A 24,278-nucleotide genomic window follows, 5' to 3' on the forward strand; every position below is an offset into this window, starting at 1 on the left:
TTTGTTAGCGTGATACATCGTATCTAGGGAAAAGGGGGGGAAATCACAGGCTCGTCTCCGGCGACGCAGAAACCTTCCACACAACATCCCATGCCATCTGGGATAAATCTCCCAATGAAGCAGGAACAGGAGGAGCATCCTCGACCTGACGAAAGGCTCGTGCGGAAAGCCCCCGGCTAACCAACGACGCGCTCAGGGTGAAGGACCGAGGGCATCCTCTGGAGATGGGGAGCCACACGAGGACGTCTGCCCCGGGGCTTCGAATCAGACCAATTAACAAGAACAAGATACAGACGCACCAGGATCATCCGGGTCGGAGAGGAAGAAGTAAAACTACTCCCAGCAGCTATGACGGGATCTCACGTACAGAAAACCCTAGAGCCCGAGGCTGTTCCTAAGAGGCCGTGTGTGCGGCAGAATCACTTCCCGCTTTGCGAGAAGACCCCCCCCCCCCAAGTGAGTCGACAGAATCTTTTCAACTTCGTCCATTCTCCTCCGTAAATGTTCCGCCGGCCTGTGGAGGGTTCCACCGCACGCCGCCGGCGGTAACCCAGGCCCGCAGCAGTGACCCGCTCGCCCTCCGAGCTCACCCGCGAGCGGCTGGGGCTGACGGCGCGGCACCTGTACCAGCAGCAAGCTGGGCGGCATCTCAGGGAGGCCGTCGGGGACACCGACCTGCAGAACCCTTCCCCTAGGCCGGGAGGCGGATGCTCCGCGCCCATGCCCGCGCTGGCAGCGGGGCCCAGGACCAGCGGGGCTCAGCACCCGGCCCCCAGCTCGGGATGTCAAGACCGCGGGGAACCCAGACGCGTCCCCGGGCGAGAGGGGTGGCTCACCCGGCAGGCTGAGCTCACTGCTTCAATGACACACTTCTCGAAGCATTTCGACACGCTGTCCTCTAGGCCCGTGGCATCCCAGTGGGGGCTGCAGAAGGCGGAGATCTGGACGAGAGGCTTCTCCTGCGAGAACAGTGAGCGCTTTGGGGGCTGCACTCGTAACACTCTGGGCAGTAAGAACATTATTCTCTACTTTCCCCACACTGCAGCGGGTCCCCATTATTCCACCTTCCACCCGCACTGACCGTGTGCCCCGCGGGGCCCCTCTAACTGTAGCCATGACACAAACAAGACTCCCAGTTCAGAGTCTCCCTTCCTACCCTGCAGAAAAAGCGCCTGGCCCCGCAGCTTGCAAAAACAGGTAAATTTTGAAAAATAAGTGATTTCCCCTTGTTTCTACTTCTCTAAAAAGCATCATTTAATAGTTACATATAAACATTGCCTATCATGTAAAAACAAACCCTAATTTTCCTAGGGTCACAAGCTTTAACTAAAAACGAAGAACACTTGTTTCCTCATTTGTCACCGGGTTAAGGCTTCTGTCACCAACAAGCCACTGCATATGGGGGGGCTTTACTCCCCATACCTAGGGTTTCCCTGGTGGCAAGACCCCGTTCCCTTCTTCTTCGCTGGAATATCATCTTTGGTCAAAGACGGATCAAAAATGCAAGGTCATACTGACCCAATGCCCTGCGCACACTAGGGCTATCCATTCAAATGCACCGTTCTATCTGTAGGTTGTTACAGATGGTCTGGCTTCATCAAAATGCCCCCTGAAAAGAACATCCTGACTTCTGGTACCTGTTTGATTCTCTCTTCCAAGTCCCCCATCAAGAACTCCTTCCAGCCATACTCCACGGGGAAGCTTATTTCCGCCAGCCGTCTCCAGACCTGCAAAGCCCACATGTCAGTGACAGCCACATGACAACTAAGTGCCATGATGAATTCTCTGAAAAAGGAAAGACTATTATGGCAGTTCCAGGGGCGACGGGCACCTGGGTTTTGAGCCTGTCTTTGTCCCTGGTGAGCTGTGTCGGTGGCGAGTCAGAGCCACCCACCCCAGCCTTTGAGAAGGAAGGGCAACCAGGAGGGTCCTTCTACCGTGTAACTGGTTTTTATTCTGGAAGTATTTCTCTCCCTTGCTGTATTTCAAAAACCTTCGGACATACAAAAACAGTTACAAGAATGGCCCAATGACACCCATATTTCTTCAGCTGGATTCCCCAGGTGCTAATACTCAACAGCTACTTCCTCTCTTGTGCTCTCTCTGTAAGAAGCGCTTCCTCTGCAGAACCACTTGAAGAGGAGAGGTGCAGGTACCACGCCATGTGGCCCTGAAAGACTCGGGCAGGCATCTCCGAACACCGTGGCCCTTCTGCTGCACGATCACGATCCATGTGCCACACTCAGGGCACTTCATGTCAGTGGGACCCAGTTCTCTGATGGGGGTGCTGTCCACACTCTGCTGTCCTGTAGACTGTCTCTCGACCTGATCTGGCTCATAATTCTCCCGGGAGGAGATCCAGATTTGATTTTTTTGTGCAGGAGCACTATGAAGTTGAGCCATACTGAAAATGTATTTTTGTAGGTCAGGCAGGGTCGAGAGTCAGCACCTTCCCACAGCTCGCCTGAGACCTTGGGAGTGCTGTCGCATCAGAGACGTGCAGAAGGAGGCCATGAGACCCCTGTCCCGTCAGGGCTGACGGCCAGGGCTGCCGGATTTCTCTTCTCCTTTTCTCCTTTGCATTAAATGGTCATCTGTGGCAGGCTACGCTGGATATCCTGCTCCTTCACACTCCTATGCACTGAGTTCACCCATGGAGGAATCTTGCCTAAGTCCATTACTCCTGCCGTGTTACAGAATGAAGGGTGTTTTTTGTTTTCTTTTGTTTTTTTTAAGTAGGCTCCACGCCCAATGTGGGGCTTAAACTCATGACTCTGAGGTAGAGACTCACTCTATGGACTGAGCCAGCCAGCTGCATTCTTCATTAAAAAAAAAAAAAAAAAAAAAAGGACAGTCATTTAAGCATCTGGCCCTTGATTTTGGCTCAGGTCATGATCTCAGGGTCATGAGATCGAGGTCTGAGTCAGGCTCCACACTGGACATGGAGACTGCTTAAAAAAAAAAAAAAAAAGCAGCTTTCCTTTCTCTCCCCCCCTCCTTTTTTTCTATAAACAAGTATCAATGACTTGTAATCCAGTAATGGTGTTACTCATTTGGATGATCAAATTGTCCTAGATTTGGCTAACTGTCCTTCAGACTAGCTTCTGTGTCCTTTTTTAAACATGTGGGATAACTTCCAATTTATAGAAATCCTGCAGAGATAAGACGGTTCGCATGTATGCTCAACCCAACTTCCCCCGAAGTTCATGCCTTCCTTGGCCTCAGTAGGGCTATCGAAGAGCCTCAGTAGGGCTATCGAAGCTAGGGAACGGGCACTGCTAGAGCACCGTGAGCTACGGACACAGCTCGTCTCCATCCCAGGGTCCACTCTAGGATGCCAGCCCGCCATCACTCCAGTTCCCACCACTGGCCCCAGGCTGGCGCTGCACTCTTCCTGCTGCGTCTGGAACCTGCTGTCCTTCCAGAAGCACAGGCTTCTTCGTGGGGCTGATATTTAGCAACCATGCCTGGCGCTCCCACTGTGCTCCCGGGCCTGGCTGTCCTGATTTCTAGGCCTTTCAGTGGAGAGAGCTGGGAGCCACTACAGCTTTCTGGGTCATGAGTTCACACCAACACCGCTGGCCCCCTGCCCTTTGCCGCATCTCCCTTCCCCACGGTGAGAAAGAACTCCGGCTCCCAACAGTGTTGACTCCTGTGCTATTTGCTCAGTCTTAACAGGACACACAGATCGCTCCAGAAGTACTATGTCTGTTCCACCACCAACCGCGAAGTTTGGATTCATGATCTTTTCCCCTCCATGGGGAGAAGTGGCAAGTCTGAGATATAGCAAGGGTCATCAGCCCTGTTCCTGTACGGTCTCAGCGGTGTGATTTGATGACCATCCCGTTAAAGTGTCCCTGGAAGGTGATATCCTGTTGAAACCTGGTAAAATGAGCCATTTGGCTGGGTTGCTCCTCTCCCTTTCCACAGCTCTGTCCTAGCGCTAGCTAACAGTCTTCAAGAACATGGCTGGGTTTGCCCCATCTCCCCAAACCGTGGCTGCCTCCTCCACGAGACGGGTGACAGCAGCACCAGCCTCAGAGGGGACGCTCAGTGACATTTTAATTAACATTATCATTTCACCATTACTACTGCATTTAACTGAAAATCATCCTCTCGTGTCAATGGACCAAAAGCCATCCTGAACTCATTCTTAATGTTTGGGGGATTATACCATTTGAAATCTTGAAATAACATTTAGTAACTCGGCAATTATAACTCAATAATTCAATCGTTTTGTTTCGGTGGGATTTAAGTCTTAGTCTGAAATTTCACAGAGCAATTACAGAAGACTTTTCTGATGCTTAAGAGTCACAAGCTGAGGGCGCCTGGGTGGCTCAGTTGGTTGAGCAACTGCCTTCGGCTCAGGTCATGATCCTGGAGTCCCGGGATCGAGTCCCACATCGGGCTCCCTGCTCAGCGGGGAGTCTGCTTCTCCCTCTGACCCTAACCCCTCTCATTCTCGCTCTCTCAAATAAATAAATAAATCTTTAAAAAAAAAAAAAAAAAGAGTCACAAGCTAAAATTTGCAACTTTCTATCCTTTTGGGGGCTCTTTTTTTGCCCATATTCTAGTCTATTCTATGCGAGGGACCAACATGTGCAGCCACTTTCTATCTTGATGGGAAACGGGCACTGACGTAGAGGCTAGGTCTGATTAGGAGACTGAGGAGAATCTGGAAATGAGCCGTGAGCCAGATACTAGTTGCATCACCCCAGGGAGACGCGGGAAGGACAACCACGGGTCGCTCCAGGATGGAAGTACGGAACCAGCTGCATACACACCGCTGACTCGCTGGCCACCAGCCAGGAGAACCTGCAGCCTCTGAGGATCATATGCTTTTCTTGGCCAATGTTTTCCTTTTGGGCATTTTCCTCAGTGGTAGTTACCTCTATAGTTTTGGGGGGTAACAAGAAAGGAAACGGACAGGATGTGTAGACAACCCTGCAGGACCTAACCCAGTCCCATAAAGCCAGAGGGGTCACGTGGCACATTGACAGGATTGCCAAAAATCTCATGTCAAGCATGGAGATCATTTTAAGTGGGTTCCGTGGTCTCCCCAACACCCTGCAAGCTCAAGTGGTAGACCCCTCATAACTTGTAGGAAGTAGGAAGAAGACATTAAGGCATTAGGATAAAAAACAGGAGAGGACGTAAAAAAAACCCCAGCCTTCAGCACATCCCTTTTCCCACCCCTCTGTCTCTGAGCAACTCGTCCGCTCTCGCTTAGGTGACCCCCATGGGCCAGACCCCACAGTGGCCCGTCCTCCCACACCTCATCCAGCCTCGTTCTGGAAACCTCCCAGCCTTTCTGAGGCTTATTTCCCTCTCTGACATCAGAAACCCTTCTGCCCAGTTTCCCCTTCAAGTACCTCTTGCCTCCACTGTTTCCTGACATTTCCAGCCATAGCTACCTCCCACCCTCCTCGCTCAAACAGAGCCCGAAGGCCCCGTGTCCCTGCACTTTCCACGAGGCCCGTCATGGGGGCCTGTGAGCAGCACGACCAGCACTGGGCTCTCCGATCCTGCGGATGGAGCACCAGCCCAGGGCCAGCACGTTGCATCCCTGCTCGGACCCCTTTGGCCTGCATCTCGGCCCAGCAGAGCTTACCTTGATTTCCTCCTGGTATCTGAACATGACAGGTGACAAGTAGAAGTAACAAAAGATGCTCTCCCGGAAAATGTCCTGAAGCCAAGCTCTTGTCCGGGTGACTGTCCACTGGAACACTGTTTGCACAGAAATCTTCCCGGCTTCCTTTCTCGGCCCTTCGGCTGAATCCTGCTGCAGCAGGAGAGAGGGGGCGTGTAATGGTCCCCGAGCTGTGACTCAGGCTGTGCTGGAGACACCACTCTCCCTTCTCGATCCACAGCAGGCACTCGAGAACAGCAACCTCTGAGTCACACGAGTGCGTTCGGGACACCCGCCTCACCAGGGCCTGCATTTCAAGGCGCTTCAATTTTCCTGGACTCTGGGTTCGCTCTGGGAGCTGACAGCTCAGGCAAAGTGGGGGAGGGGTGGGAAGGACAAGCACTCCACCCCCATGAACCGCCCCAGCACAGTGACAGCACAGGGGACCCAGCCTTACCAACGAGCAGATCATGCCAGCCCAGGCCACGCCCACCCACCTTCTCCAGACTGGCTGGGAGAGGATGCGCCCCAATCACAGAGCCTCCAGCAGCTCAGAGACACCCCCCGCTTCTAGTGTGTCATGCAAACCCCTGCTCCTCGGCCACAGAAACAGCCCGCCGTGGGCCAGAGGTAAACCCAAGGCCCCTCCCGTCCATGCTTTCTTCCCATGAGGCTTCCCCTACTCCCTCTCTCCCTCTGGAAGATCCGTGTTCCCTGGGGCCACGGCATCTGGCAATGCCTCCCCTCCGCGGCAGAAGCACAGTTGCATGAGTGCGGGTGTCAGAACCCCCACCTCAGCGGCAGCTGCTCCCTGAGGCCCTGGGAGGGTCTTCCCAGCTCTGTGCTAGCATGTGTTCTTCAATGGAGTCCCACAAGTTAGAAGTGTCAGGACCCACAACGGGATCTGCTGCCACTTCTCCCTCCAGGGACACTCCCTGAGAACCACCATGCGCCCTCCCTCCTGCCTGGTGGCCCAGCAGATGCTGATGCTGCGGGGGAGCGGGCAACCACCCACAGACAGACAGACAGGCATTAACCACAGTAGGTGCCAAGTAGGGAAAGTACGAGGTATTCCCAAGGCACACGAAGGGGACGGAACCCAGCCTGGGGCAGGAGGAGGCTCTGTCCCTAAAGATGAGGAGGGCGCCAGATGCTTGGGAGGGTGGGTGGAGGTGTGCCTGGCCAGCATGCCAGATCAGTGGATGGCAAGAGGTGGCGATGGTTCTCAGCTGAAAATTGGGCATCTCAGCCCTTGTTTTAAATCCCCAAATGGCACAGCACTTTCTAGAATAATCCAGAAGCTTCAGCATGGTGTGCCTTCCCTGTGATCTGGCCTTGTCTGGACCTGGCTCCTTTCCTGCCACACTCCGTTCCTTGCAGGCCCTCAGGAGCGGTGACATTCCTCCTCCCTGACCTGGTGAGGGCTGTGTCCTCTTCATAGGAATGCAAGCCCTGCCGTCGGTTCTCAGGGCACCTTATCGACTCCAGCTTACTGTCTGTCCCCCGTGTTGCAGTTACGTGTTCACTGGGTGCCCCCCCACAGAGACCTTGCTGCGAGGAGGGCCTTTGTCACCCCCATCCTGGTGTCCCCTGCACCCAGCACAGGGCCAGGCAGAGACAGGCAAGAAGTGAACAGCCCAAGCCTGAGAATCTAAGCTGGAAGGCTCACATGTGTGCTTCTTGCTTTTCTCCATCTGGTGTCCTGCCAATCCAGTTAACCCTCTGTGTCAGGACCCATCCAGAAGTTGGTTGAAAACTCATCATACGCTTTTGTTGAATTGTAGTTTTGCAAACCTTTTTGTTTTTATGGCACAGATAGAGTATTTTTACCATGATGTAGATTACACTGGTCTGGGGTTCCAACCCACATTTAAGACTTTTTTTCTGCAGGAAAATATACCCTAGAAAACTGACAAATTTCCTAAACACAGCTTATTTGGAAGTGGGCACCTGCCTGTGATGGTTTAAATGACACTTGCTTCATAAAAAGCAATCACCTTACCAATAACAGTTAGCTTAAAAATGTGTCTTTTGTATTTTAAAGAAGAAAAAGTGAAAGGAATAAAGTTAAAACATACACTGAATTCTTTTCTATCACTAACATCCCAGTTCTGAATCGCAATACAGTTAACAAAAAAACTGGTCAGTATAAATGTAAAATCTCCTATCGTCTTCAAATTGAAGCCCATAAACTCAAGCGTGCAAAGAGTACAAAACAAGAAGCCAATCCTGCCGTGAGCAGCAATGGGCGTGAGTCTGAGAGACACAGCGTTGGGTGAAGCAAGCAGACACAAAACACAGGAAGCTCAAAGACAGGCAAAACTCAGGTTCGGCGGTAGGAGACAGAAGGCGGTTCCCTCTGGGAGGCATGCGGAGGGAGTGGAGGGAGAGGGCACAGGGCACCGGGCTCTCCCTACAGCTTGATTCGGGAGGCAGCACAAGGGCGTGCACCCGCGTGGAAGGCCCTGAGGTGTGCACTTGGGACGGGTGGACTCGGCTGCTGCATGTAAGGAACAGGGTGCAGGAAATGAGGTCACATGGGAACGACCACGCAGGGACACGCATTTCGGGTACACCTTGTGGGTCCCTTGCCTGACTTCCCAGCCACCTGCACTGCTCTTTAATTAACCCATTCATCTGATGTTCTGTACTTTGACCCCTGCACTGCCTCTCTGCCTCCAACAGAAGCCCTAGGAGGGCAAGCGTGCAGACTCGCTCACCAAAACATTCTCAATGCACAGAACAGAGCCGGGCGTGGGGCAGGTGCCCAGCAAATGTCTGAGGACAGAATCAGCCACTCTGTGTCCCTTTAGCAATCCTAGAAACCAGCAGATCTCCGTTCTGAATTGAGTCCACTTGAAATTCCATACTTACTGCGGGTGCGACGTGGTGTGTATGTTCCACTTACCACTAGAGGCTTAAGTGTAATAATTCTGCAAACAATCTCAGCAGATAAGGCAGGCAGCTCGTAAAACTTTTGGTCTTTTGTGATTCTGCAGACAGTTTCATGAAGTCTCAGGCACACAGTCAAGTAGGACTCTATCAAGGGCTCCTCAAGAATCCTACCCCACAAAGAGTTAAGAGAGATCATTGAAGTCATTTGGGAGACGTGAGAAAACAGTACCCATGATCCCTGACAAGCTCCTTCCCTTCAAAATGCCTACGAGTAAGGCATGGTTCTGATCCCATACACACTAACACTGGGAACATTTCAATAGATCCTGAACTTAGGACCAAGATAAAAAAGAAACAAAGTCCTTCTGGTTTGTCTCCATGGTCTGAACTGTTTTAACAAAAGCAAGTGACACTATTCCCAAGTGTAGCCCCTTATTTGAAAAAAAGAAGCTAGGGATGTGTATCACTGAAGATTAAGATACTACATAAATTTGAAAAAAATTCAGAAAGATCCAGGGAGGGAGGGAGGGAGGGAGGGATGGGGAAAAGTGCTAGAACGGGCACTGTGCGTGGGGACCAGGTCTCGCCTTCCCTGGCTGGCACGCGGCCCGAGCTGACGGGAGCTGACCAGAGTGGCAGGTGGGGGGAGAAAGGCACTGTGGGGGTGCTTCTGTGACGGACCCCGGAGAGGCCTCGAAGCCACCGGGGCTTGACATTAACAGATCTGATGCCCCCCACAGCCATCCTGAACACCCTAAAAATTCAGGGGAGGTGATATGGGAAAAGCTCTGAGAATCTCAGGAAACACCTATCAGCCCCGTGTGGGTTTCTGTTGTTCTGCATTCTGCTGTATAGTGTCCCTTCGGGGTGTCAGAGGTCACACAAATCTGTAGGAGCAAATGATTTCAGATAACTACGTAAAGCTACGTTTGATTTTTATTTTCAACCGACCTGACTTGCAAAAAACATAGAGACCAACATTAAAGAAATGCAGAACACAAGCATGAATATGCAATATGGTGATCATTTAAAAAATAAGTGGAAGAAAATGTATAGGAAAAAAGACTAGATGGAAATAAACCAAAGTCTTAGCAGCTGATATCTATTATTTTCCCTTAAAACAAGACAAAACAAAACCAGGATGTTAATAGCTCAAAAAGGAGTTGGGATATATATTGAGGATCTTCTGATTTCAAGAGCAAATAGGGGGCACTGCCAGTCAGTGGCAGCGGGTAACCTCGTGCAAGGCAGAGGCTGCGTTTCACATTTCTACTTACTTGTCCTGATAAATATCCAGGAGGTGCAACAGCATTTGAAACGTTTCCTCAATGTTCTGGGGCAGTGAAGAGAAAAGATAGGAAAGAGTTAATCATGATGCCACCATCTTTCTGAAAACAGAACTGGAAAAAAAAAACAAAAAACAACAACCTAAATAAGGCAAAACAATGGGTTCTTTTCTTTCTACAAATGAGTTTTAAGGTGCTCAAGAACCAAGCTTACATCCGTCACAAATAAAATTCAGGATTTAAGATTATACTGTTTTCTGCACCCCACGAAATGGGAAAGAAGAGAGCAGCTATGTGGGCCCTGCCTGGACCCCCGCCCCAACACACACACATACACACACACACACAGCCTGAACGCCCGGGTCCCCCGCCCCAGAGTAATGGGAAGCAGAGCACCCCTGTAGCCCTAAGAAACAGCGGCCCACCATGTCTCTGGTTTCGAAGTGCTTCACCCTGCCAGGATTTCAGAGAAAAAGGAATCACAGGCCCCACATGTCTAGTTTCTGATCTGCTTTGGCTAAGCAAGGACTCGAGAGCCTGTTCCGGACGACAGACCACAGACCTCCAGAGTTCTGCCCAAGACGTCTGTGAACTCTTGAAGCCGATACCACGTCCCTAGAAGGCAGTCCAGGATGCAAGCTGGGAAGTGACTCAGATAGTCCATGAGGTTCTTCATATAGGAAACCAAGTTGCTCAGAGGCAGCAGACTGAACCAGGACCGGAACAGACACGCATCTACGTACAGCAAATGGCTCTGCTTTCCCATGAGCTGAACTAACTGTGTCCTGTACAAGGGACGACAGGAACAGAAGGGCAGCCGTGGGGTCAACACGCACAGACGGAGTTAAGGTAAGTACAGGCATGTTAGAAGAGACCTATAAAGTTCCGACTCTAAAAATAATTGAATCAAATGAAAAGCAAACAATAACATATTAAGAATTCACCAAAGTGGATGAACCTTGAGGACACGATGCTGAGTGAAACCAGCCTGTGGTGCGAGGACAGACGCTCTGACTCCAGTTCCGTGAGGTCCCTAGCGTGCACAAATTCACGGAGACAGAAAGTAGGATGGTGCTTACCCGGGGGTGGGGGCACAGGGGAAGCAGAGATGTTGCTTAATGCGGACAGAGTTTCGATCTGAAAAACCTCTGGGGCGGAAGGCGGAGGCCCAACAACACGAGTGTGTCGGATGCCACTGAAGTCCACACCGAAAACGAGTAAGAGGGCAAATTATGTGATGTGTATATTTTACCACGCAGAAACCTTCACTAAGATTTAAGCACTTTTTCCAGCTTTACTGAGATATCACTGACATCTAATGTTGTGTAAGCTTAACGAGTACGATGTGTTGACTTGATACACTTCACGGAAGGATTAGCTAGGGCCAGCGCCACGTCACATGACCACCACTCCTCTCTTGGGCTAACAGCATTTAAGATCTACTCTCTCCGCAACCTGGAAGTCCATCACACAGTATTACTAACTGTAGTCACCACGCCGCACAATAGGGTCCCAGAACTTACTCATCTTCTAGCTGTAAATTTGTACAACAACCAACACCTCCCGAGTTCCGCCCACAGCCTCCATCCTACTCTCTGTCTCTGTGAATTTGACTTTTTTAGCTTCCACACAAGCGCCATAGTACATCATATTCCCGTGGCGGGGGGACGGGGGGGGTGCGTGTCTCACATCTCTGTTACCCGCTCATCGGTCAATGCGCACTCGGTGGTTTCCACGTCTCGGCTATTGTGACCAAAGCCGCAGAGACCATGGGGCTGTGCGTATGCCTTTCAGATACCGATTTCATTTCCTTGGGATACACACCCACAAGAGGGACCTCTGGTTCATAGGGTGGCTCCGCTGTTAACTTTTTGAGATGATTTTTCCATACTGGCTGCAATGATTTATGAATTAAGCATTTCGATGAGCGACTGAGTGAATGCTCCAGATCAAACAGTCCAAGTGAGCCCAGTGAAGGTCTTTAAATTATGTTCATTCTGTGGCACTGTACTAGAGACCCCAGAAGATGACCACTGGAAAATAAAGTGAGGTGCCACAAGTCACAGGGGTATAAAGATCGCATGGATGAAGGTTCACGGCATAGTAAAGACCACGTCTGCCTGAAAGACGGGGTCTTTAAGACCAAGGCTGGTGCTTGCCATTCTCCACTGTCAACAACTGAATTTCTTCCAGACGGTTTGTACACCAGTGAAGGGTCCTTAAAATATATGCAATGATCTAAATAATCTTAACTGGGCTTTAACTTCTAAAGTTTCCAGTAACAGTGAAGGAGCAATAACTTAACTGAGCTATTTTAATCCCTAAGAACCTATGGGCAGGAGTGTACTGAGTTGGTGGAGGGGTGGGAGCAGGTGAGACTCGGATTCCTTTCTCTGACACAAGATAATGTGAACGGGGGGCATTGTGCTTGCAACTGAGCAGAAGTTTTCATCTTTTTAAAATTTTTAATTTAATGTTGATTTGATTTTTGTCCTTAAGCTCGATTTACCATTTTTCGTTTGTGGATTGTGCGTTCTGTGTCTTCTCTAAGAAAGCTTTGCTCACCTGGTCTGGAGACGAGTACTTCACTACCTCAAGATTTGCACGTACCATGTGCCAAGCCTTTACCTGGCAGTCCTGCTTTCAGGGATCTAGCTCGAGGAAAGAATCGGACAGGGAAGCACCAAGGATGCTCGTCAAAGCATGCACGCTTACAGAGTCAGAGTGCAGAAAGAAGAAATAATCCACATGCCAGTCACTGCTTAAGGAAAAATAAGTTCTAATGAGTAAGCAGTCGTTACAACAACGTAGCCTCGTGTCTACCACCACGGAGCTGCTCACAACGTACTGTGAAGTGAAAAAGAGCCCGTGGGAAAACAGAATACAGACTCCGCCACCGTTGTCGAGCACCTAACGTGCCCGCAAGGCTGCGTTCGGACAAAATCCCAGAAACGTGCATGCCGGAGTGTTAGCAACAACGACTATCGCTGGGGATGCAGGCTGGTGTTTTCTTTTTTATGTTCTCCGTTACATTTCCCGTATGCTTAACATTTGTTGAAAAAGTCATTTTAAAAGAGCCCTAGAAGCGGGGGCGTGTGCAGCCAGGGGCTCACCGGAGGTCCCTGAAGCACAGCCAGGACCCCGAGATTCACAGATGGAAGTGCAGCTCCACCACTTACTGATCCAGCCTTCTTTCCCGAAACTCAGAGAAGGGGATTCCTTCCAGGGCCGCCCAGGTGTCCTCAGACTGCTCCCTGAAGTCCCTTCCTTGAGGGGATGACAGCAGGCAGTGGTGCAAGACGGGCAGGGTGAACACCCAGAGGTCCACTGCTTTCACGATGCACCGTTGGCACAAGTTGACCAAGAACTCTCGCCAGCTGGGAAGGGAGCAGAGAAGCCACGGTGAGCGGGGAGGGCCAGGGTCCTGCCCCAGGGGTCTGACAGCAACCCACACGGAGGAGGGAAGGAGCGCGGGGGGGCCGAGAAGAGGGACTAGCCCCGGAGAAGCGTGGTTGCATGGGACCCCCTGCGGAGCTTCGGGCCCTGGACGTGCCTTCCCTGAAGCCCCACAGCGAAAGTCTATCCCCCCGACAGCTGAGGCCCAGGGGGGCTATGTGATCTGTGGGCCCAGACCCTCTGGGAACAGTAAACCCAGATAGAAAGCCACTTTGCCAGTGCAGGGGGGCAGCCTGCCAACAACACTCAGCAAACTGCCTACGGGCGCAAGATATTAATGCTCGCCGGTGCTTGGAAACGCTCAAAACACTCTGTACGTTTGCCGCCAATTCCTCTCTCTTAAAAAATGTAGTGTTGCACTCAGTGTTTCAAGTTTGTAAAACCAAGAGGCAGCTGTCCTAAGAAGACTCACTGCTCAGGGAAGGCCGCCTCCTACCGCCCTCTAGTTCCGTTCACACAGCTGCCGACAACAGTGCAGGAAGGCCCTGAATCAGCGGGTCCTGGGCGGGCCCCTCCATCGGGGCCAACGGAGGCTCCTCAGGGCAGGCCGGCGCCTCCACACTGCACCCGGCCCAGCGCACTGCGGCCGAGGCCCAGGGAGAGCACCCCCTTGCTTCCGTGGGCATGCCTGGGCTGGGCCCCTAGAGTCCATCTTCAAGCCCTAATCCCTGCAACCTTACGTACACAGGGTGATACAGGACATTTTCAAGTTTTTGTGCTTGTGGGCGCTGCTCCTTGGCTCCCAGGGAAGCTAAACTTTGACATTTACAAAGGTCAAAATGATCTCAACCCACGGGCTCTGTTTCTGCCCAGAGCACACACGGTATGTCTGCTTCATTAAAAAAAAAAAAATCAAAAAGGAGCATTCCAAACAGAAAAATAAGAAAAAGAGAAAACACGTCCTAGTTCCCATAAGATTAAAGTCTTGCACACATTAAACGCATAAGATAAAGTCTATAACTTTCGGGGCGCCTGGGTGGCTCAGATGGTTGAGCGACTGCCTTCGGCTCAGGTCGTGATCCTGGAGTCCCGGGATCGAGTCCCGCATCGGGCTCCCTGCTCAACAGGGAGTCTGCTTCTCCCTCGGACCCTCCCCCCTCTCATGCTCTCTGTCTCTCATTCTCTCTCTCTCTCAAATAAATAAATGAAATCTTAAAAAAAAAAAAGTCTATAACTTTCTGGAATGCCCTTCGTCGTGATGATCTATAACTCCTTCCGTAAAAAGCACGTATCACCTGCACCTCGTGTTCCCTCCCCAGAGCACGCATGCTCCTCTTGGTGCGTGTCCCAGTTAGCTGTTTTAACTTGGGCTCAAATAAGATACTTCTCCTGTTTTGTTTTTCTTTTTTTAAGATTTCATTTTTATGTGGAGCGCCTAGCTGGTTCGGTCAGTGGAGTGTGTGACTTTGATCTTGGGGCTGTGCGTTGGAGGCCCACGTTGGGTGTGGAGCCTACTTAAAAAAACAAAAACAAAAAAACTAACAAAAAAATCAATTTAAAGATTTTATTTTTAAGTCATCTCTATACCCAACGTGGCACTCCAACTCACAACCCCGAGATCAAGAATCGTCCACACCACCGGCTGAGCCAGCCAGGTGCCCCACCTCCTTTATTTATTTATTTTTTTAATTAAAAAAAAAAAAGTTTATTCATTTTGGGTCACCAGGGGCAAGGCATGATACACACAAAGCTTCTCAAAAGCAAGCTATTCGATAGAAAAACCAAACATGTGCCAGGAAGATGGCTGGCGAGGCAGACACTGAAGTGGCAGGTGAGTGAAATCACGGGCAGACTTGACTCCTGGCACGTCTGCATCCAGCCTGTGACAAACGCTCATTTGTATAATCAGATCATCATTATAAACAGCTATAAAGTCATCTGACACACACAATACCTGTCACATATTCCAAAGATGTGCCTTAGGTCACTGTCAAGGTCACCTGGTGAACCGTTGTTCAAGCAAAGAAGGCTACAGAGCAATATCAGGTCATTCTCTGATAAGGGAATGTCAAATTTTTCCACTGCAAAAAGGATAATCAGGCCCATTCTCAATTTACTCCTCACTGGGCTGTCTTCAGGCAGAGGGCCCCCACTTCTTTCCAGAAATGGCACCGCTTGTTTTTTCAAATACTCCCAAAGGCTTCTCTTCACCTGGTCCCAGGAGAAAAGACAGAACCATGGAGTTGGAGCCATTAGGGGTGAGAGAGGGGCCCCTTCACTGCCCTCAGTGCCAGGTCAGCTGGGCAACGGACCAAGGCGCCCGAGGGGTGGACACAGCTCCCATGGAGGGGCCATCCCACTGCCCTGCCCTCCCCAACCAACCCTGAGCACCCCCCACCTCCCAGGCCTAGTGGCCGTGGGCCTTTGCTGGGAACTACCACCAATGGTGCAGTCCAGAAACCCTGCCTGGTGGAGGGGCCCCTCCATGCTTGCAAGGGTCCGACTTCCATCTCAGAAATGGCCCCAGGTTCTTCTCAACACTGCCAGGGCCATCCCAAAACGTGGTGGGAGAGGTGATAAAGGAGGGTTCCACCCATTCCTTCCACTCCCCTAGAGGCCAGGTGGGAGGGCAAGGGGGATGAGGGGGTGGGAACTGGGGCGGGGTGGGGTGGGGCCAGGAGAGGAGGTGGGACCAGGGGTGGGGGAGGGGCGGGGAAGGAAGAAAATGGGGAGGCCAGAGAATCCACGAGCAGCAGCGCCTGCACGACGGGCAGGGCGACGTCCACCTGCCCCCATCTGCTCCCCGGGACAACCCCTGCCGGTAAGAAGAGGGGGGTGGTGCTGACTGCCCAGAGAGGGGGGAGTGGCGGGGGACACCCCTGACACCCAGTACCTCCTTCTCATCATACTGCAGAGCGTGCCAGGGCTGTGCCTGGCCTTCGTAGATCATGGGCACTTTCACGACAACATAGAACTGCTGGAACTGGGTGAAAAAGCTCTTCAGGTTGATGGCGTTCCAGGTCTGCAGGATGCTGAAGATGCTGTCCAGCATGATGGTGGCCGCGATCTGCTTCCCCTTCACCATGTCTTTCCTTATACCGTCCGTCAGAGGATTCACCATCCTCTGAAGCATCCCCGGGCACCTCATACGAACCACATCATCATACTGGTGCCAGACTAAGAGTGGAGAGAGGAAACACACTGTAGGCCGTCTGAACACGCTGACCTAGACACCGCCCCCTCCCCGGCAGGCGGACCAACGGACGGAGGAGGCAGAGGAAGGGAAGCAACCGCACTCATGCGGGCCAGGGCCCCGCCGGCGGAGAAGCAACACGGAGGCTGGTCCCATGGGGGAGCACAGCTGCGTTTAGGACGCGGACCCTTGCCGCCCCACAGTGATTAGAGGGGGACCCGAGGCCCCATGATTCAACTGGCCGGAAAATACTCAACACATGTCTTTACTGAACCAGACGACAGCTCAGCACACTCGGTACATGGGTTCATTAGAAAGCGATCACACAAAGGTTAAGAATTCCATCCCTAAACGGCACTCACTAGCAGCCGAGCACCCCACTTTGCTAAGTTACAAGAGCTGGTTTCCTCTGTGCTGGGAGCTGTGACGCCCACTCCATGCAGGACGGACGAGACAGAGCCCTTGATGCACGGCCAGGGCTGAGTCCACCCCTGCTCTTGGGACTGGGAGCAAAGGTACGAGTGTTGATTAGAAAATCCAACAAAACCAGCTGCAAAATAATTAGAAGATCAAGGGCTCAGTAAGACAGCCAGAGGCAACACGAATACATAAACTCAGCCATAAAGATCGGAATGTGCAAGTCTCAGGAAGAACGGGTACTCTGTGCATCCCACTGTCTGCACAGAGGTCCCCCCTCACCCCACCCCTGCTCCATCCCAGCCTGGCGAGAACTTGAAATTACTGTCGGGAATTACTGCTTTTCCTGCTCTCTGCGTCCCACCTCCAGAGGCCCATGTGAGCTCCTGGCCTGGCCAGACCCCCTTCCCAGAGGGGGAGGGAGTACCACCCAGGGCTCCATGAAGGGGACAACCTCGACCCCGGGATGGGGGGAGGGGGGACATCAGAGGTCTCAGTTTCTCAGAATCTACCAGAAGAAAATAAATAAAATGTTTAAGTTTCCAACCCACTCGAGAAAAGAGAAAGAGAAAGAAATTCTGCAAGTTAGAAAAAATACCCCAAAAAAGGGCATGAAAGCAAGGTGACTAGAAAAGACAGGTCAAGATGGCAAAAGTCCAGCAGCAACCAGCAGGCTAAGTGCATCCACTGAAGAGGGTCAGACTGAATGAAAAACCATGAAATAAAACAAACCAATGAAAGCCCAGCGAAACAGAGAGGCGGCCGGAGAGGCAGACCCCAGAGCAAAGGGCAGAGCAGAGATGAGGGCGGAGATGGAGAAGCAGGAGCTGGAGGTGCGGACAGCAGGTGCACCACCCGGTTCCAGGCAGAACGGCACCGGCACGTGGCAGAGGGACCGCGGAGGGCCATGGAGGGACCGCGGAGGGACAGCAAAGGGACTGCGGAGGGACAGTGGAGGGACAGGGGAGGGACCACGGAGGGACCGCAGAGGGCCATAGAGGGACTGTGGAGGGACAGCAAAGGGACTGCGGAGGGACAGTGGAGGGACCGCGGAGGGCCATGGAGGGACTGCGGAGGGACAGCAAAGGGACTGCGGAGGGACAGTGGAGGGACCACGGAGGGCCACGGAGGGACAGCAAAGGGACCGCGGAGGGACAGTGGAGGGACCGCGGAGGGACTGCGGAGGGCCACGGGGGGATAGCAAAGGGACCGCGGAGGGACAGTGGAGGGACCGTGGAGGGACAGGGGAGGGACCACGGAGGGACCGCGGAGGGCCATGGAGGGACCGCGGAGGGACAGTGCAGGGACCGCGGAGGGACAGGGGAGGGACAGTGGAGGGACCGCGGAGGGACAGCAGAGGGCCACGGAGGGACCGCGGAGGGACAGTGGAGGGACCACGGAGGGACAGTGGAGGGACCGCAGAGGGACAGGGGAGGGCGCGGAGGGACCGCGGAGGGACAGTGGAGGGACCGCGGAGGACCACGGAGGGACAACACTCAGGCCCCCCGCAGCCAGGCCACCAGCATGTGCTTCCTTGGTCTGGGTCTCTTGGGGCGCGGGGCTGCAGCCCGGAACCCCCACTCTGGAACCTGGCCGCTGAGGCTCACGCTCTGCGGGGAGGGAGGAAGGGGGGCAGACACCTCTCCCCCCACCCGCACTGGGAATAAGAAAACCTGCATTTATTTAAGTGACTATAGATGAGCCACTGCCACACGAGGTGGAGCAGAGCACAAAACCTCTCTCAATCACCACGTTTCCAGCACCTTCCAGACACCCTTCCCAAACCGCCTGCAGGGACGATGTCAGCGGCTGGGGCACCCCGCCCCTGGGCTCAAGCAATGACCTCCTGGCCCGTGGAAAGCCAGCCAGTGGGCCCTCCCACTGGCCACCAGGCCTCAGCTCCGTCCCGCTCCCGACGCCCCAACCCGCCCGCTTGGCTCAGGCACCAGCGGCCCCACATCCTGACAGGCACCCTGTGTCTGGAGGCCACGGAGCTCACGGCCCAGCAACAGGGAGGAGCGCCGGCTACAGACGGACGGAGACAGGCCTCTCGGGAGCTGACGGGCCAACTGCTCGAGAAAGGACTTACTATCAAACAGGCTTCATCCACTCCACGTTCGGAGATCCGAGCGCCCCCAGCACACCGCCCGGTCTTGCTCAGCACACGGGGACCCCGCCACAGAGCGGGCACCGGGCCACAGAGAAGGTCCACGCAAGTTCCCCCATATGGAAGCCACAGAGATCATGTATAGGTAGAACACACACCACACACAAACACTGCATACGAGTGGAAAATAGAACAAAGAAAAAACAGAAAAGAACAGAAAAGGAAGCCAGTAGACATAAACCAGAGAACGGAGAAAAGTGGAGGGCGGCCAGGACGCCAAGCAGCAGGGCTGTGGGTGCGGGCGGGGGTCTGACTCACAGTCTCTGGGGCAGGGGGTGGGTGCCCGCAGCTCCAGCCTCGTCCTCCTGCCCTGCACCTTCCTGCCAGCGCCCTGCAGCCCCTCCGCCCAGCCGCTCACCCCTCACCCCCTCACCCCCAGCGGCTTCACCCTCCCCGCCCGTTAGTAAAAATCCTTTTCCTGGTTTCCCCTTGGAAGCGAGTGGTTCCGTTACACTGATCAAAAACAGGCTTCTAAACGCAGGTTTCTTCAACGCAGAGCTGGAGGCTGGGGCCTGGGGGGCGGAGGCCATGCCAGGGAAGAGGACCCCGGGGGCGGGCGGGGAGGCCTGCTCTGCAGGGGAACAGCCGCTTCGCGAGGCCTGGTGCCCGCACTCCCGAGCTCAGCCCGGGGGCCCAGCCGGCGACTCACCTCCCGAGCCCAGAAGCGCAGCCACCACCTGCAGGCAGCGGTTGACATGCTCGCCACTCTGCTGACGTTTGTAGATGTACTCATATTCCACGTGGCCCTTGCTGCGCGTGATGACGTACTTGTAAGGAATGGGTTTATTCAGGTGCTGCCGGGACAGGACCGCGCTGCCTTCCACGAGGAACCCGTTCTCATGCAGGTCTCTGAATAAACACGACACCAGCCGGTTATCCACAAAAACTCCTATTTGGAACACTTTAGCTCCCCTCAAACGCAGCCTGGAGTGCAGACCCAAAGCTATAAATCACTACTGACCAAGAGGATGCTTCTAGAATGAGACACAGTTTGCAGACAGAACCAACATTAAAGGGGCCATGATGACATATGACACAGAAATGCATTATTAACAGATGTTTGAAACAGTCGTTTCCCAAAGTGTAAGAACGTTATCAACTTGAAAAAAACTTATTTCAACGTATTTCAAAGACTGGATATTCTGTACGCTCCCCACAAGCCCTTGGTACACTCACTTGGTGCAGTGCATCTCACAGACCTTCAGACTCCACTTGGGCTTCCCAAATTCTTCTCCCCCCCTGACGAACACTTTGTGGAGGCTGGGGTCGAAGCTGACATCCTTAGAGATGATTGCATGGAAGTACACCGTGATTCTCTCCTGCTGACTCAGTGGGCTGGAAGAAAGCCGGAAAAGGAAACACCAATTAGGTGCAGATCTGCCTGCCCCCCTGCACGCACACGCACACGCACACGCACATACACACACGTGCACAACAGGGTCCTTGTTTCTCGACTGTGCACTACCACACACCCCGGCCGAGTGCGAGAGCATCCACACTTCAGACAGACCCCATGCCATGTGGGTCCTCCTGGGTCTCCCTCCCCGGTGGACCAGGAAGGTGGGCTTCTACCCACAGGGTGGGGGGCCATCTCAGCCCAGCTCTGAAGGGCCGAGGGCAGTGGCGGGAGGGGGCTGATGAGCACTCTGGGATGTACCAGCTTCTCCCCTGAGTTCTGTAAGGCCCACGTGGCCTCAGGGACCCCAGGGCCTTTGCACGCTGTGTGCTGGAGCATTTCACCAAGCAAGGAGAGGGGACACATGGCCCCCCAAAAGAGTCTCCAAGAAGGGCAGCCTGGGAATCTCCATCCCCTGCCCGGGGCAGGTTGTGTCCTTGCTCCCAAGGACCAGGGCGCACACCCACCTCTCCTTCACTTCACATGCTCCGGCTTTGCGGTTCTGTTGCTCCTTCTCATTTTTCACCGCGGCCACACGACTCTTGTTATTCCCTTCTGGCTTCTTCGGACCCTCTGGCTTGGCCTTCTCACTTCCACCTGCTTTGTCTCCAGTAATGGCTGTCTTCTTGGTTTCAGCTTCCTGGAACAAGTAACCGAGCCCCGACCTTTAGGACCAACTTCCACATTTGCCCCCTCCAGTCAACGCTTGTCATGGCAGCCAGAGTGGTCATGTCCCTTCCCTGCTCAGAACCTGCCATTGCCCTCTGACCCACTTGCTACAGCCTCCAAGAGTCCCTCTGCAACCCTTTCCCCTCACTCGCTCCTGGGGGCACTGGCTTCCTTCCTGTTCCCTAAACAGGCCCACTACACTCTGCCACAGGGCCTTTGCACCTGCCATTGTTGCCTGGGACATGTCCCCAGAGAGCCACATAGCTTGCTCCTCACTCTTGCGGATCTCTGCTCCACCTGCACCTCCCTGGGGAGGCCTTGCCTGGTGATGCTCTCTCAGCACCCACCTCCAGCACCCTCCACCCACACCCTGCTTTTCTCCGTGGCTCTCGCCATGCCTGACTTTGCTTTCTGTCTTTCCCCCTGTAGAAGGTGGGCCATGACAGCAGGAGTCAGGTCTCCTTCATGGCTGTATCCCTAGCACCCAAAAGAGAATCACCGAATGACTGAACAAAGGACGAACTTTAGAAGGAACGGGGCCCAAAGGAGCAGATGGTGGGACAGACAGCAGGACGCAGAGGCTTTTAAGAACAAGATGGCCAGGGCACCTGGGTGGCTCAGTTGGTTAAGCGACTGCCTTCGGCTCAGGTCATGATCCTGGAGTCCCTGGATCGAGTCCCGCATCGGGCTCCCTGCTCGGCGGGGAGTCTGCTTCTCCCTCTGACCCTATCCCTTCTCATGTGTTCTCTCTCTCTCATTCTCTCTCTCTCAAATAAATAAATAAAATCTTTAAAAAAAAATAAAAAAATAAAAGAACAAGATGCCCTACCTGGCGGTGTTCTGGGGAAGCAGGGGCGCTTGCTGGCGGCTGTTTCTTGTTCTGAGGCTTGGCTTTCACCTTTTCCCCAGCCCCTCCCACGGGCTCGGCCGGCTGGGCTGCAGCAGCAATTTCCTGGAGGAGACAGAGGCCTCAGACGTCAGGGCCCAGGCGATGACCCGATGGCGTAGGGGTCAGCTCTGCCACCAGCCCAGCGAGAGGGATCAGCGGCTCGGCGGGGGGAGGTGCGGGGTGGGCACCATCGCAGGGAACAAGTCCCAGGGGTGCCCTTCCTATGCAGGGAGGCAACAGCAGAGCTGCTTGGCCACAGCCCGCCGTCCGGGCACAGCGGACCCGCTCATCACTCCCCTGACGACTCACCCCAGAGGCATGGGCCCCGGCCTGCTGCGCGGCAGTCTGTGGTTCTTTCCTGGGCTCAGAGCCCCGCTTGGACTCAGGCGGCAGAAGCTCCTGAGCAGCACCTTCCTTGCCAGGACAGTCTTTGCTGGCAGAGGCGGCTGCACCAGCCCCCTCCTGGGGGGGGCCTCTGCCCTGGGAGGGCTCGGGGGTGTCATGGTTCTTCCCGTTCAGGAGGGCACCTCCCCCGGGCTGGTCCTGCAGAGGGCTGCCACCAGCCTCGACATGCCCCACGGGCTCTGGGCGGTCGCCACCCTCCGGTGGCGTCGGGGTGGCGCCCGGGGGCTGGCTCGGCTGGTGGGCCGGACCACCTTGCGGAGCCCGGCTCTGGGGTGGGGCTGAGTCCTGGAAGCTGGGGTTTGCAAGCGAGCTGACACTACTGGGGATGGAGGAGGCCTCCAACAAGGAGTCCAGCTCTGCGGAAGTGGAGGCATTCTGGTTCTTTCTCTTCTTCCCTCTCTTCCTTTTGCTCTAAACAAAAGAGACACTCATTTTATTTCCTAGGGTCACTATACTCTCCCAACACTCTCCTCCAATTTCCTTTCAATGTCTCAAGTCCATCAAGCTTAGCCTGACCAAACCCCCTTATAGCTGTCAAATCTGCCATGTCTTTATCTTGGAAAGACTGAAGCAGAGACACAAATGGACGCGGGCGGTGGACAGAGCTGCAGGGCACTCGGCCGAGCCGTGCCGGCCACACCCTTCGTTCTGCCAGATCAAAGCTGAGAACCTCCACCGGAAGTGCTTCCCAGGGGACATCCCGGAGCGTGCTGCTTGTGGGCCTCCGTGTATCACACTCTGACATCGCACGCCTTTCCTACGGGACCTTGAGAGACCGAAAGCAGACGGGAGTCTGAACGGCCCTTTCCGGCCTGGAGATCCTTGATCAGCGGTCAGCGCTCCCAGCTTTGGAATCTGAAACAGCTTGTGGTGGGCAGCTGGGCAGTCCCCTCCCCGGACCCGGCCGGGACTTAATGCCCTACCTCACCTGGGATACAGCTCTGGAGCAAATGAAGAGCGGTCGGTGCATTAAGTGTCAGTGGCCGGTAAATGCCCTGAGACACAGCCCCGGGACTCGCCACCGGCCCCAGGCTTGGGTTGAGGTGCTGGGGACACCGAGGGAAGAACTTGGGGGGTTTTTTGCCCATGGGGCGCGGCAGCCTTGGTCTGGGTCAGGTCCTGGGTCTTCTCCAAGATCTGCCCACAACAACCAGCAGGACGCACGGGGCCGCCCCAGCACTGCACCCTCAAGGGAGATTTCCCAGCCTGTCCGACAACTGACACCCACTACCATCACGGTGGCGGGAAAGAGGCCTTAAAAGGTCATCTAAGGCGGGGGTGCGGTGGGGGGGCCTTGGGGGGCTCAGTTGGTTAAGCAGCTGACTCTTGATTTCGGCTCAGGTCATGATCTTGGGGTCGTGAGATCGAGCCCCGCGTTGGGTTCCACACTCTGTATAGGGTCTGCCTGTCCCTCTGCCCCACCCCCTGCTCACTTTCTCTCACTCTCTCTCCCTAAAATAAACAAATAAGTAAACAAAATCTTAAAAAAAAAAAAAAAAGGTCATCTAAGGGACACCTGGCTGTGGTTGGCTCAGTCGGAAGAACATGCGATTCTTGATCTCAGGGTCGTGAGTTCGAGCCCCACATGGGGTTTGGAGATGACTTAAATAAAACTTAAAAAAAAAAGGTTATCTAAGGCAATAACTTGTCTAACATCCATGGGCGTACAGAGCACTAAAACACTCGCTAACATGCAGATGGTAACTCGGCATGTTACAAAGGATACACGGGCCTGCATGTATCACACTCACATCACAAGCCTTTCGTATGGGACCTTGAGAGACCGAAAGTGGGGGACCTGGGAGTCTGCATTTCCAGGGAGCTGCTGCCAGGGCCGCTGGAGAGCAGGACCCGTGCAGGGCCCGGAGCGTGGCCCTGGGAGCCCCGCCCAGAGGTGGCCTCTAGCCCAGAAGGCTTTCTGGGGGAGACGGTGCAG

The 24,278-nt window shown here is 53.9% G+C and overlaps 1 protein-coding gene across 5 annotated transcripts in view; it reads right to left on the minus strand.

Annotated features, from left to right (window-relative positions):
• RNF213 (ring finger protein 213) overlaps positions 1 to 24,278 on the minus strand; it is a 103,129-nt gene that overhangs the window by 65,773 nt on the left and 13,078 nt on the right. For 4 of the 5 annotated variants that reach the window (XR_004683020.1, XM_035025834.1, XM_035025833.1 and 1 more), the window contains 14 exons: positions 22,247 to 22,753; positions 21,878 to 22,000; positions 20,847 to 21,019; positions 20,160 to 20,318; positions 19,633 to 19,832; positions 16,100 to 16,383; positions 15,161 to 15,417; positions 12,990 to 13,187; positions 10,373 to 10,595; positions 9,802 to 9,857; positions 8,538 to 8,691; positions 5,612 to 5,782; positions 1,638 to 1,727; positions 837 to 959 (listed from right to left, as the gene is read on the minus strand). Coding sequence is in view for 4 of the 5 variants with exons in the window: in XM_035025834.1 (XP_034881725.1) it covers positions 837 to 959; positions 1,638 to 1,727; positions 5,612 to 5,782; positions 8,538 to 8,691; positions 9,802 to 9,857; positions 10,373 to 10,595; positions 12,990 to 13,187; positions 15,161 to 15,417; positions 16,100 to 16,383; positions 19,633 to 19,832; positions 20,160 to 20,318; positions 20,847 to 21,019; positions 21,878 to 22,000; positions 22,247 to 22,753 (2,718 nt within the window). In the remaining variant the exon portion in view is untranslated. The remainder of the gene's footprint in view (positions 1 to 836; positions 960 to 1,637; positions 1,728 to 5,611; positions 5,783 to 8,537; positions 8,692 to 9,801; positions 9,858 to 10,372; positions 10,596 to 12,989; positions 13,188 to 15,160; positions 15,418 to 16,099; positions 16,384 to 19,632; positions 19,833 to 20,159; positions 20,319 to 20,846; positions 21,020 to 21,877; positions 22,001 to 22,246; positions 22,754 to 24,278) is intronic. The other variant, XM_035025832.1, reaches the window with a different exon arrangement.

Source organism: Mirounga leonina, unplaced genomic scaffold (genome assembly GCF_011800145.1).
Source record: "Mirounga leonina isolate KUSES-001 unplaced genomic scaffold, KU_Mleo_1.0 Mir_197, whole genome shotgun sequence".
Classification (NCBI taxonomy): Eukaryota; Metazoa; Chordata; class Mammalia; order Carnivora; family Phocidae; genus Mirounga; species Mirounga leonina.